General features: G+C 46.0%; 1 protein-coding gene across 10 annotated transcripts in view; it reads left to right on the top strand.

Moving 5' to 3' along the window:
* Igfn1 (immunoglobulin-like and fibronectin type III domain containing 1) overlaps nt 1-14,441 on the top strand; it is an 87,721-nt gene that overhangs the window by 32,720 nt on the left and 40,560 nt on the right. The window contains exons 1-3 of one of the 10 annotated variants that reach the window (NM_177642.3): nt 1,864-1,885; nt 9,518-9,618; nt 10,315-10,439. The exons of the other annotated variants lie outside the window; for them this stretch is intronic. Coding sequence (NP_808310.2) covers nt 1,864-1,885; nt 9,518-9,618; nt 10,315-10,439 — 248 coding nt within the window. Of the gene's footprint in view, nt 1-1,863; nt 1,886-9,517; nt 9,619-10,314; nt 10,440-14,441 lie in introns of those variants that run through there. 10 annotated transcript variants of the gene reach the window in all.

The following is a 14,441-nucleotide window of genomic DNA, read 5'->3' as shown; positions in this document are numbered from 1 at the left end:
ACTGCAAAAATGGAAAGGTTAAATATTTGCCCATGTGGACGCAAAGGGCAAGTGCCCTGTGTGTTTCAGGGATAAAGTGGGTGGGGCTCACCAAGAGAGACTTCCTTCTAAGCCAAGTCCGACCCTAGCCCCGCCTACGGGTAATCTGACATTCCATCTGTCCAATCCTGGTCACCCTGTTCCGAAAGGCTCCACCTCAATCTAGACTCCTGGGCTTTTTTGCAGTTTAGTGCAACAGGTGGCGCCCCCAGAATAAGGACATTTCTGTCCCAGGCCAGCAGCTGTCACCTTAGAAAGATTAAGATTCTCCCACCAGGCGACAAGGCTTGTTGTGCCCGAGACAGATACGGCTCGGATTCCCAGCCCGAGGTAATTAACCCGGAGAAAAATGTGACACATCTCCCGGACCGTCTGCGGTGTAGCGGGCTGCCCACTGGCTTCAGCTTTCCCCAGAGCTTGGAAGGATTTCTGAGAAGGGAGGATCCTGCTGCAGAGCCTCTGTGCTTTCCTGCTGTGGGGGTGCGCGAGCCCCCAGGTCAGGATCTCAACCCACAGCGTTCCTGCCCAGAATGCAAAAGGCTTAGGTCGCTGCGGAAAACCGGGTGAAGACGTACAGCAGAATGTACGGGGTTACTGAGCTCCACGCGCGAGTGCTGGTGGTCTTGCATTGCATTAGGGAGGTCACCGCTCTGTGTCCCAAGGCGGGGTAAGAGGCTAGGTCCCGCTGATCCCAGGAGACATAGCTGCACGGACACACTAATCCACTGTTTTTACACATAATCACTTCACACGCAGAGATTACCTACCTCAGATTGCATTCATAGTTGGCTGGGTTTCCGGGCTTTAAAGGCTTTCAGTTCGCGTTCTGGGGAGCATTGAGAGACCAGAGGCTGACCCAGACTCGCTAATCCTAATCTCTCCAGCTGCCACTCACCCGCCATCAAGGTGTCTCTGTGGGCCCGTTTTTCTCATCTGTTCAAATGGGTTAAGCTGACCTCCTAGGCATGTCCTTATTCTGTGGGTTAAAGGAGAGAATCTTCAGAAAGTTATGGGTTCTTCTGGACTGAGGGTCTCCCATCCTCCTCTGGATGTTCCCCCTAAGAAATTGTGGTTTGGTTCTTAAATTGGTTATAATTAACCAGAAGGAAACCGAACTATTGCTTGGACAGACACTGGTAGCTGGTTGGGGAAGTGGAGTGAGCCTGCTTATTTGCAGGGACTAATTAGCGATGTCCATAAGGATCTCTGCGGCTCTAATGATTCTAGCAGGAGTTTGGAAAATATTCGAGCCAATTGCTCACTCAATAGGGAAACTGAGGCCCAGAGATGGGGAGGTAATTTGCCCAAGTCCAGGCAGCCTAGAGGCAGCCTTGATAGTTCTTTGAGGCTGTTGCAAATCGGCTTCCCTGACCTGGGCCTTCATCCTGGCCCAATTTTAGGATTCTGGACTTTGCCCCATAGGTTTGCTTCCTACTTCCAAAACATTTTGAGTCCCTTAGTAAAGCGTTCCCTAGGCCATGTTTCTCAGGCTGGGAGAAGCAGGAGCCTGGAAAGTTAAAGAGTAGTCATGGGGTGGCAAGGGGTTTAGGGAGGTGAGATCTTCATGGGCACTGTGTACCTGATCTGTTTACAACTTGCTGTTAATAGATGCCATTAATCATAGCCAACTGCAGCTGGCTCAGCCTGGGGAAGAGCAGCAGCCTGCCATCTTTGAGAGGGACGAGCAAGAAGGAATATGGAGGAGGGGGCAGGTTCCTACAGTTACCTGACACAGGAAAACCAGTCCCAGAGGGACATGGCATGAGGACACATGTATGTTAGTGTCTTGTTCAGCCCAGCCAGCCCTCTACTAAATGTCCCAGCATGAATGAGATGCGAACACAAGGTCTGTTAAACATTATGTGCTTAGTGCATACCTTTATTTTTCTTTGTTAAAAGGTATTTATTGGCTTATTTTTGCATACCTTTAAGAAGTTACAGGGCTTTAGTCTGTATGAATGAGGCCCTAGGTTTGATTCCTATCATTGCAAAAAATAAAACCTAGGTGCTGGAGAGATGGCTCAACAGCTAAAAGTGCTCTTTAAGAGGATTCACATTTGATTTCTAGCATCCATAACAAGTTGCTCACAACCATCTGTAATCCAGTTCTAGGAGGTCCAGCACTTTGGTCTCCATGGACACCTGCACTCATGTACACATGTGCCTTACTATATCTATAATTAATAATAAGAGTGAAATTCTTTTTAAAAATAAATAGAAAAATAAATAAATAGAGCCTGGAATTTGGAAGGCCCTACTCTAAATATCAAGGGACTGTGAGGAGAGTTCGCTAGTCTCAATTGCTAGTTACACAGAGGAATCCTAATGTGATTTTTCTCCCATATCAATACAATCACTGGGTACTCAGAGGCCTTTCCTGGTAAGGGGACAGTGTGATATGAGCAGCCAGGTCACTGGGCTCAAGATATAAGTCCCATGTCCAAGATCATACATCTCTTTCTATGACCTCTGATGGTGTCTGTATTTCTCCACGTCTTAGACATTCATAGCACCTACCACTGAGATTCTAGATCCTTTTTGGGTCTATTAGGGTCAAGACCAGGACCTGGTGGACTAGATTTCTAATACTCCAAAACATTAAATATCTAAATATCTGATTAGTACTGATTATTAACTTAAAGAGATCTAGAACCACAGGAAACAAACCTTCAACATGTCTGTGAGGGATTTTCTAAACCAATTGAGATGGGAAGACCCAGGATAACTGTGGGTATCACTGTCCTGTGGCCCGGGGTCCAGGAGAAAGAGAGCTGGATGTTGGCTCTTCATCTCTTTCTGCTTCTTGGCTGAAGATACTATGTGATTACTTATGTCATGCCTGATGCTGTGCCCCCTGCATGATGGATGTGTCCTGTGAGCCAAGGTGACCCTTCCTTCCTTCCTTCCTTCCTTCCTTACATTGCTCCTACCAGATATTCTGCTACAGCAACCGGAAAAATAACTAGTAACCAGAGTGAGGTTGTGGCTGGGACAAATCTGACCGTGTTAGAACTGGTTTCTGGGAAGAATGTGGGGGGCAGGGGGTGGGGAATGGAACTTGGAGCTGGAAAAGCATTAAAGCACAAGCTGAGCTTAGTAGGTCATTCTGATGGGAGTTTGGAAGGCCAGGATGTTGGAAGAGGTATTCAGTGTGTGTGTGTATGTGTGTGGGGGCGTGGGGGGTGGGAGGTTGGAGGGGTGTTCATGAGGTTTCAAAGGAAAAGAGGAAATGTTGGGAACTGGACCACAGGCCATTTATGTGGCAAAGAACCTGTCTATATCTGCCCATGTCCTGAGAACTTGACTAGGGCAGAATTTTAAAGTAATCAGCTAGTTGGTTTGTCAGAGGAACTCTCAAGAGAAGATAGCACTAGCATCCCGCAGTGGCATGGTTGTTGTTCACTGCGCTTACACGGGCCTACAACTAGAGAGGAGTAAAGATGGCAGGAATAGTAGGGAAGCAAGATATGAGGAATGTGCCCGTTGGAGATGAGAGGGTGGAATTTAACATTGTGGACAAGGCTGATGCTGAGGAAGAAGCTATACTTGTTAAGGAAACTAGCCGTTGTATGAAGCCAGGAAGATGAAGCTTAAGTTAGAATAGAGATGGCAGGATGTTGGAGATGACAGGACCATGAGATGTCTGACAAAGAAATCCGTAGTCATGAAGTAACACCGACCTAAGAAATAGGATACCTGTGTGCTCGAAAGGGAGTTGAAATTTTACTAAAGCCCTTTGGAATCTTTTCTCTCTTCCTGTTTGTTTGTTTGTTTGTTTGTTTGTTTCAAGACAAGCTCTCACTTTGTAGCTCTGGCTGTCCTGGAGCTCACTATGTAGACTAGGTTGGTCTTGAACTCACAGAGATCCACTTGAGTGCTGAGATTAAAGATGTTCTCGAGAATGCTGGGCCTTTTGGAATCTAGATGATCATTCCATTAGGAACCCCAGATAATGGACAGGTTTCCATGTTTGGCTTGCTGATATTTCTTGTCATGGATTCCTCTCTTCAGAAGTAGGAATTTTACTGTGTGCTGATACAGAGACTCATGGTTAAGAGATTGCCTGAGTCTTAAAAAGGATTCTTCACTTTCACATTTGAACACTATTAGAACTGTTAATGATGGATAGTGCTTTCAGAGTGTGGTGGTTTGAATAGGAATGGCTCCAGAGACTTAATGCTAAATGCTTGGCCCAGAGTGAGTGACACTATTAGGAGATGTGGCCTTGTTGGAGGAAGTGTGGCCTGGCTGGAGTGGGTGTGACCTGATTGGGCTGAAGGGGCTGGCTTTGAAGTCTCAGAAGTTCAGGCCTGCCTAGTGGCTCACAATTCACTTCTGCTGCCTGCAGATCAAGACGTAGACCTCTCAGCTCCTTCTCTAGCACTATGTCTGCTTGTACACTGCCATGTTTCCCACCATGACAATAGTGAACTCTGAAACTGTAAGCCAGCCCCAATGAAATGCTTTCCATTTAAGAATTGCTATGTTCAAGGTGTCTCTTGTAACGGCCATAGAAACCCAAAGTAAGACACAGAGGACTCAAGTTTGGATCCCAGCACTCATGCTGGGTGAGCCATGACTTCCTGTAACTCTAGTTGTGGGAGATCTTCTTGTGGCTTCCGCAGGTACCTGCTCACAGATGGCATACCCTCATATACACATATACAAGCACATTTCTTAAAAACTCACAAAAGGACTGTGAGAGTTTATGAAGTTGGGCTGAATGCATTATAAGATGCCCAAGAGCCTATGGGGACAAGGGGTGGAAGGTTATAACTTAAAAGTGATGTTTTGATGTCAAGTTGACAAGGAGTGGACTTATGGTTAATATCGATTATCAACTTGACAGAGTCTACAATTATCCGTTTGTGAGAGTTAGTTAAGGTTTGAAGACCCACCCTTGAGGTGGGTGGCACCATTTCATGGACTTGGGTCGTCGAATATAAAACAGGAGAAAGCAAGCAAAGCTTTGGTGCCCAATGCTCTGCTTTCTGAGTGAGATGTGTGTGACCAGCTGTGTCGCACTTCAGCCACCACAATTTCCCTGTCATGATGGACGATACCCTTGTACTATGAGTCAAAATAAATTTCCTTCCTTAAGCTGCTTTTGTCAAGTATTTCCTCACATCAAGGAGAAAAGAAACTAATCCACCAGCCTCGTGTTAAGGAGATGGCAGGAAAAGACCCAAGATCTCAGGGTATCCTACCATCCACACTCAGGGTGTACTTCAGGCAAACTGCAAGCTATTGGTATCTGCCACTTGTTGGAAGTCACGGGAAATTGTGTTGTTTTGTTAAACAGCTATCTTTCTTTTCTATTTGTTCTTGTAGTGTTGGGGATTGAACCTAGGTCCCTTTGTACACTAGACAAGCATTCTGTCACAGAGCATTTATTTACTCTTGACTCTAGAGCAAGAGCAAGTGAGTATCAGTCAGGAGAAAGGACTTAATAACTTGGATGTGCTTAGTAGCCACTGTGTATCTAGAACTAAGCAGCTACCAGTCACTCCTTTATGAATTACACAAATATTCACCCATTTAGAATCCTCCAAACCCTATGAAACAAATATTATTATGCCCTGTTTTATATGCATTAATTACGTACTTTCTCCATTGCTGTGATAAAATAACAAAAACAACTTAAGGTAGGGAGGGTTTATTTTGGTTTAAATTTCAAGGATTCAGCCCATTATGCTGGAAAAGTCATGACAACAAGTGCATGATACAGATATTTACATTGTATCCAAAGTGAGTAAGAAGAGAGCAATTAATTCTCAGCTAGCATTTCCCTTTTTATACAGTCCAGGACTCAAGCCTAGGGAATGGCACCGCCCATGTTTAGAATAGGTCTTCCCACTTGAATTAGCCTAATCAAGATCATCTCTCACAGGCATGCCTCGAAGCTTGCCTCTTAGAAGCTTGTCCTCTACATCTTGTCAAGTTCATCAGCAGTATCAACCATCACAACTATAGAAAGTGATGTGCCGAGAATTTAAATTGCATGGCAAAAGTCATAGAGTAAGTATGTGGCAGAGGGGGGTTTCCGATCTAAACTCCACAGTCCACTCTCAGAGCCACCTAGAACGAATGGGTCTGGAGCTTTCTACTCTAGTTGTGTGCAGCCCTCTTACAGAGGCCCTTGCAGTTGATCACAAATAGACTCTCTCTCCTTGGGGGATTCTGCCTTGTCAGACTCCACTTGTTTCTCTTTCTACCATCTAACAGTCTGGCCCATGTTCCCTGATTGAATTTGGTTGTTGCACCAGGAGAGACTTGTACCAACTCTGAAGGATTAGGAGTGCTGATTACATAGCTAGTAGGAAAATTTTAAAAAGTATTATTCAGCAGGGCCTCTCTTCTTCACAGGTTACGACGGAATGTGGAGTCCTCTTGCTGGCCTCCCTGTACCTTAGTACTTCTTGTCACCTGACACTTCTTGCTCATAATCTTTTGTCAGACCTTTAAAGTGACCCTTGCATCATCCAGTGTCAACTCACACAGAGCCAGGAGTTAAGAGTCCAGGTCTCACTGTTCTTCAGAATGCCCTCTTGGACTCCCAGTGGGCAGCTTTCCTTTATAAAGGGGATTTGGCACAGGCAGTAAGGTGTTTGCTGCACTTGTATAAACATGTGAGTTTGATCCCTAGTAAAGGAGCCAGGCATATTGGCTCACACCTGTAATCCCCAAGCTGGAGAAGGGGGTGGAGGCTCCAGGAGGTTCTCTGGGCTTGCTGGCCAGCCAATCTAGCTAAATAAGTGATCTCCAGGTTCAGTGAGAGATCCCGTTTCCAAAATTAATGTGGCTATCAACTGAAGAACACTCCTAACACCAACCTCTGGCACCTGCATGGGCACACAATGTAAATCTCCCCAGAAGCTTCCTCATGTTTCCTGCCCATGTGTTTCAGGGTTGACAGTTTATGAGGTCAGGACATTTGGTAAGATGGAGTTTCTGAGGCAGATTTTCAGGGATTTGTTGGGGACACATACAAGGATTTAAAACACACAGTTTATCTAGCCCAGAGTTCTGCAAACATCTCCTGTGAAGCATCAGAGAGTGAATATTGTATGCAGACCATACAATTGGGTTTTGCAATTGTGATGGAACATTCTGTACAGTTGAAGGATGAACCATACTAGAACCATACTTCTAGTTTTGAGTAAGTTTATAAAGTACATAGCAAACCAAAGTAAAAAATAATAGAGATAGATAGATATATAGATATGATAGATAAGTAGATAGATAAATAGACAGATGGATAGATAAATGATAGATAGATGTGTGTGTGTGTGTGTGTGTGTGTGTGTGAGAGAGAGAGAGAGAGAGAGAGAGAGAGAGAGAGAGAGAGAGAGAAACTTCTTCAAATCAATCACTCAAAATATCCAGCTGAAATCAAAAGAGAAATCCCTCCAAGTCAATCAGATGGAATTCCCTGGCAGTCCAGAGTGTCCCCCGGGATGAGGGTTCCAAAAAAAAGAACAAAGAGCAACAGACAGAGATAACATCAAATTGTCCATCCTTAAACATCCAGCAGAAACCAACTAGGAAGTTGAGGCAGTCCTGATTGATCTCTCTCTTCATGGCTGAACTTCACGGGGCTCAATCAGCAGTTTTATATCATGGGAGAAACAATAGTAACCTCTGTTGGGAATAGTTTACATTATAGATGCTTTCAAGGAGCACAATGCTTTTGGACTAACTTGGGGTTCTCTTCCTTCCTGTCACTGTTTGAGGGGCATCCCCAGACTTGGCTCTGAAGTAGAGGAGGGGTCATTCCTGCTTTTAGAATCAGTTTCTCAATGAGATCAAACAACAATTTATGAATATAATACACATTACACAGAAACTCGGCTATGGATGATGTGAAAATGACATTGGTCTGTGAGCCGTAGTTTGCTGCTCCCTGATAGAAGGTAATTCAGAGTAGGAACTGTGTGGGCACTTTAGCAGGCTTCAGTGGGGTGCCAACAATTTCTGTGTATGATGCTAGCTGGATAAGATGCATCCTGGACGTGTACCAACAGGGAATACTGCCTCTCCTTCACACCAGAGACTATGTGTAGACAGAAACCGAGGGCTAGGATACTATCTCAAGAGTAAGGATCCCTGTAATGTTTAGGCGGCTATTTCCCACCCCCCACCCACGCCCCGACCTATTTTTAGACAGCTGCCTCCCTAGGGAAGGAGTTCTAAGTTCTGTGTTGGAGCTCACAACGTCACTATACCTTTTCTGATGTACCCAGGAAAAAAAGTGCCAAGTAAGCCCTCACTAGCCAGTGTGTGGCTGCTGGGAGCTCATTGTCTGGGGAAGTCCCTGCTGGAGAGGAGCCTTGAGGGAATCATCTCGAATGGGCTAGACTTGCTTTGATTCCTTTGGGACACTCTGAAGCATCTGCATCTCCCTCTCTTCCAACCTCAGCCCTTAGCCTAACCTTTTCTTCCTTCCTTCCTTCCTTCCTTCCTTCCTTCCTTCCTTCCTTCCTTCCTTCCTTTCTTCTTTTCTTTCTTCCTTCTTCCTTCCTTCCTTCCTTCCTTCCTTCTTCCTTCCTTCCTTCCTTCCTTCCTTCTTCCTTCCTTCCTTCTTCCTTCCTTCCTTCCTTCCTTCCTTCTTCCTTCCTTCCTTCCTTTCTTCCTTCCTTCCTTCCTTCCTTCCTTCCTTCCTTTCTTCCTTCCTTCCTTCCTTCCTTCCTTCCTTCCTTCCTTCCTTTCTTCCTCCCTTCCTCTCTTCCTCTCTTTCTCCCTTTCTTTCTTTCTTTCTTTCTTTCTTTCTTTCTTTCTTTCTTTCTTTCTTTCTTTCTTTCTTTCCCTCCAGTTCCTCCAGGAAGCTTCCCAGATTGCTCCCTTTCTGAAGTCTTGACTAGGGTCACTGTGTCTGTTCCCATCAGATCTTCCAAGTCCTTTATCACTGTCATTGTCACACCCTTGGAATCACTGTCTCCTCTTGATTCTTGCTTGCTTCCTTGCTTGCTTTTTTTAAATTTATTTATGTGCATTGGTGTTTTGCTTGCATATCTGTTTGAGGGTAGGTATCAGATTCCCTGGAAGTGGAGTTACTGATAGTTGTAAGCTGCCACATGGGTGCTGGGAATTGAACCAGGAGCCTCTGAAAGAGCAGCCAATGTTCTTTACCTGAGTCATCTCTCCAGCCTTCACTGTCTCCTATGAATACTCTCCAGGGGAGCAAATTGGACCCTAAACCGTGTGAGGACAAGGACACCAGCCCTTAGCACAATACATGGCATATGGTAGTTGCTCCGTAGCTGTTTATTAAACGGTGTCACTAGGTGAGTAACTGTTCCCGTAAATATCATAGCAATGTCTCCATTATGCTCCCTACAATGCCTCTAAGAAATATGAAGGAGCAGAGGCCCTTCCTTGTCATAGAACTAAACTCTCCCTTCTATCATTGGAAACAACTTCTGGTTCTCTCTGAAAGGGGTGAGGACTCACTGTGTCCTTCAGATGGCTCCAATTGTAGTTAGAATTGAGTTTCATGCTTTGGCAACTCAAAGGAAGCCTTCAGCATCACCTCCTACCATTGAGGAGGACATGGGCCAAGGTTGTACTCTAGAAGCTCTGGTGACATCCCTGGGACATAGCAATGTCTCCTACAAGGCAGGAAGAACTTTCCAGATAAGGTCATATAAACCTATCAAATGCTCCTAGAATAAGGGAGGGACAGAGATGTCTATTGTAGAGCCTAGGACATAGGTGGAAGCTGACATTGAGGACTTGGTGCCCCATCATGTCTCTGCTTAATAGCCACCTAGGGAGGGGTAGAAAAGAGGAGAGACATGTCTCCAGTCTGCTCTGACTACCTCTCACCAAGCCTATCTCTCATCTCTTTGCAAACTAGCCCTGATCTCTTTTTACCTCCTCTTTTTTAGGCCCACCACAAGTGGCCATAAGTGCAACCCTTGTACAGTATCAGGCTTGCTGCTAGGCATTACAGCCTTTGGTGAGACGACCTTTGATGTATTCTTGGGCAACCACAATGAACCATCTTGGCAGCTCAGCCAGACTACAGTTATGAGCAAAGCAAGCCTTGGTTACAAGCAAAGCATGTTTATTGATATTAAAATTGATTGCAAACAAACACAGCATTCTCTTTCTGTCCCCAAAACCTCTGCCTCCTTGATCAGCCCTTGGGACAGGGGCTTGATTTTTTTATTTTTCCAGGTTTCCTTTATCTCCAGAGTCTCCACAACTCCATATAAGAATCCCCTTCCCCCACACCCTGATGATTCCGGCTTCTTCTTTCTCCTCTCCTTATAGGTCATCCCTAGCAGAAGAGCTGAGCAATCAACTCAGCACCCAGACAGCTCATTCATGGCCACGGTCAGAGGTGCTAAATCTGTAGTAGTCAGTCAATGGCAGCTGCTACAGGCCGGATCCGCAGGGTAGGTGTGTCTCAAGTTCTGAGATCAACGTTGCTGGGCAGTGAGCTTAGCCCCAGCACCTGTAGTCCGGGGTGTCCAGGCTTACTACCCTGCCCACCCCTTGCTGTGCCTCAGTGCTATCATTTGGTAAACATGTGATGTGCTTAATCTGCTCTGATCTCTGCCCTTAGGGATCACATTTCCTGGAGCTGCCCTCAAGTCTGAGTAACTCTCGGGCAGCACCCAGGCTGAGGCACTGTGGGGCACAGCAGAGAGAGAAGACCTCATCCTTTCCTTGGGAATCTCATGGGCATCAGGATGAGTATGTGCGGGTGGCAAGATGTGCAACCAGCACTTGCCAGTGCTCATAGGATGCTTGGGAGGCCGGAGGAGGACTAAAGAGGGAGACAAGGCACAGGGACCTGGACCTTACAGTTTCTAATAGACGGGCATTCACCAAGCTTTGAAAAATGATACTTGGCAGGAGGAAAGATGGAAATTCAGGGCTCACACATGGCTGAGTGGTAGGAAGGGGGTCCTCTGTCAGAAGGACTAGAATACAGTACTTATAGGTTAGGCTGGAGTAAAAATCAACAGTACCAGGGTTTTCTCTCTTTAGCTCAGATACTGAAGAAAAGTGATGATGAGGAGGCTCTGAGGAATTATAGTTATATTTTAAGCATTATTATCATTATTATTATTATTATTATTCTCTTTCTTATTAGCTATTTTCTTTATTTACATTTTAAATGTTATCCCCTTTCCTCATTTTCCCTCTGAAGACCCCCTACCCCTTGCCCCCTACTCCAACTCACCAACCCACCCACTCCCACTTCCTGGCCCTGGCATTCTCCTATACTGGGGTATAGAGCCTTCACAGGACCAAGGGCCTCTCCTCCCATTGATGTCCCACAAGGCCATTCTCTGCTACATATGCAGCTGGAGCCATGGATTCCTCCATGTGTACTCTTTGGTTGGTGGTTTAGTCCCTGGGAGCTCTGGGGGTACTGGTTAGTTCATATTGTTGTTCCTCCTATGGGACTGCAAACCCCTTCAGCTCCTTGGGTACTTTCTCTAGTTCCTCCACTGGGGACCCTGTGCTCAGTCCAATGGTTGGCTTCGAGCCTCCACCTCTGTTTTTGTCAGGCACTGGTAGAGCCTCTTAGGAGACAGCTATGACAGGCTGTCAGCAAGCACTTGTTAGCATCCACAATAGTGTCTGGGTTTGATGACTGGGATGGATACCTAGGTGGGGCAGAACACATGGTATACACTCACTGATAAGTGGATATTAGCTCAGAAGCTTGGAATATGCAAGATTCAATTCACAGACCATATGAAGCTCAAGAAGAAGGAAGACCAAAGTGTGGATACTTCGGTCCTTCTTAGATGGGGGAACAAAATACCCATGGAAGGAGTTACATAACAAAGTTTGGAGCAGAGACTGAAGGAATGACCATCCAGAGGCTGTCCCTCCACCCCCTGGTATCTATCCAATTATTATTCTCTTAAGATTAAATCTCCATAAAGCCCCAAAGCCAAAAAGGTTGCCACACACACATTTGTGTGTTTGTGTGTGTGCAAGCACACACATGCACATATGTTCATACCTACACATATCGAACAAAGTGTAGGGTTTTCTTGCATGAGTGAGCCAACGATAGCAGTGTAAACTATAGCTGAGGCATGAGTGAGCACAACTGTGACACCATGAGCACTTTGGAGTCCTCGACCAGGTCAGGAATCTAAAGTGACCACCATGGCTAAGGATCACTAGCTTTTTGGGTTTGGGTTGGGTTGGGTTGTTTGTTTTTTGAGACTGGGTTTCTCTGTGTAGTCCTGGCTGTCCTGGAACTCGCTCTGTAGACCAAGGCTATCTTTGAACTCTGCCTTTGAAGATTTGTCTACCTCTGCCTCCAGAGTGCTGGGCTTAAAGGCACCACGCCCCAACCCTTCTTCTACCAGCTCTCCATCCCCCAACAGGATTCTTAGTTTTGAAGGAAGAGTCTATGGCATGCCTTTCAGACAGGGAAATGGCTCCACTTTCTCGCCCCTTTCTGTGGCTCCCTTGCTTCTCCTCCTGCAGACCCCAGCCACAGTCTTCTCTTGGTTCTCTCAGAAGCACACTCACGTCTGCAGCATGTCTCCCCTTATCAGCTTCCTTCACCCTTGCTCTCCCCGGCGCCACTTCGACCCTGGTATCACTACCCTCACATAGCCATTTCTTTCCTATCCAAGAACTGCCAGGCTACCAACAGAAAGCTGGCATGGAACCTGGATTCTTAGCACCTAGAGAAGAACACATGCCTTCAACTGCACAGCTTTCAGAGGTCCTGATGCAGCCAGTGAGCCAATGAACCCATGTGTCTCATCTCAGTGGGGAACATCTCCACCAACGCTAGCCATGGGAAAAGCTATCACATGAAAAAGCTGAGGCTCCATTTCCTCATCTCTGGGCCTCAACCTTGTGACTACTACCCTATCATGCTCTACCACGCCCATCAATGGCACTCTCATCTCCCCTCCCCTCTGCTTCTGTCTCTACATTTCTCTCACTCTCTGGCACCTTTGTCCAGTGGCTACATCCCGGTGTAGCTGACTGTAGCTGACCTGCATGGCTGTGGAGTCAGACCAATTGGGCTGAAGAGGAGGGTGGAGAAGAGGCCGTTGGTATGGAGACCATTGGTACAACTTGCCAAGAAGCTCCCCAGATGCATCATCTTCCTTCACTACGGTGCTGAGTTAGACTCCGTGCAGGAAACTCATTGTCAAATATAATAAGCACATGATCCTTGCCCCAGAGAACTCTTCATCAGTGGGTTAGACATCCCCTACCAACCATTACTCCATTATAGAATGATAAGCTTGGTATGGCAGTAGATTCCATGGCCCATACACACATGCACCTCATCGCCTGCTCTTCACTTCTGCCCATGCTGTCCTCTCTAGATGTTGTGGGCTGAAGACCTACCCTCCCTCTACTTACCTCTACTTCCATCAAATTTTAGTCCAGAAGCCAGAAAGCTCCTTTAGTAATGTGGTATGTCTCATCATCCTTCTGCCCAAAACCCTGTAGTGGCTTTCCATTCAGAGTCAAAGCCAAAGTCATTTCTTTATCAGACCCTATAGTCTAACATGGCTGCCATCTGCTTGCCTCTCCCATGAAACCCACTCTCCCCACCCCCTCTGTTCAGTTAAGTCCTCCTCATCCATTCGAAGCTGGCAGGTAGTAACGTGGAATCCAAATCTGAGGTCTATCTGGTCTAAGTGGCTACACCCTTTCCACTGATGTTGTCTCTTTCACAAGCGAGGCATTATCACTGTGTTTAAGTCATATGACTGGGAAATGTCAGAGACAAGTCTCGAACCCAGGTTCACATCATTGTAAACCGCTCATCATTTCTGGAGTATCCTGACCATCCACAGCGTAGGTTAAGAAGTGATGTCACTGCTAGTTCAAGGCACTTGGATCACTATAAGCTTTCTGCTATCTTAATTTCTATTTTGCTTGTGGTCTTAGTCTGTTTCAGCCAAAAGTTGATTTAAACTGATCTCAGGAAGTCAGTCGGGAATGGAGAACTTCTTTCTTTAAATTCTCATGCCACCCAGGATATAAAGACCAGTTTCTTTGCTATGTAGTTCAGGCTAGCCTGGAACTCACTATGTATTCCAATTTGGCCGCACATTCATGATCTCTGTGAATATTTGTCCACAGGTAGGCTTGATTTAAAAAATAAACATTTGAAGTTGTATGGGGTTTTGGTGTTTGTTTTGTTTCTCTGTGCTGAGGGTCAACCTATCCCTGCTTCCTACAGTGAAGGTGCCAGGATAGAAGCTGAAGAAAGCCTCATATAGCCATCTGTAGATGTTCCATGAGGAGACAAAGAAAAGCCAGCAGATGAGAGGGGGTAAACCCTGAGGCTTGGGGAATCAGCCCTCATTCCTGTGGGTCAAATCACACTCCGCAGTGTGAGCAAATCGGCCTGAGAGTCCTGGGGAACTTCCTGTAGCACAACACATGAG

The sequence above is a fragment of the Mus musculus genome, chromosome 1, assembly GCF_000001635.26.
Source record: "Mus musculus strain C57BL/6J chromosome 1, GRCm38.p6 C57BL/6J".
Lineage (NCBI taxonomy): Eukaryota > Metazoa > Chordata > Mammalia > Rodentia > Muridae > Mus > Mus musculus.
This window is presented reverse-complemented; position numbering and strand designations above follow the sequence as displayed.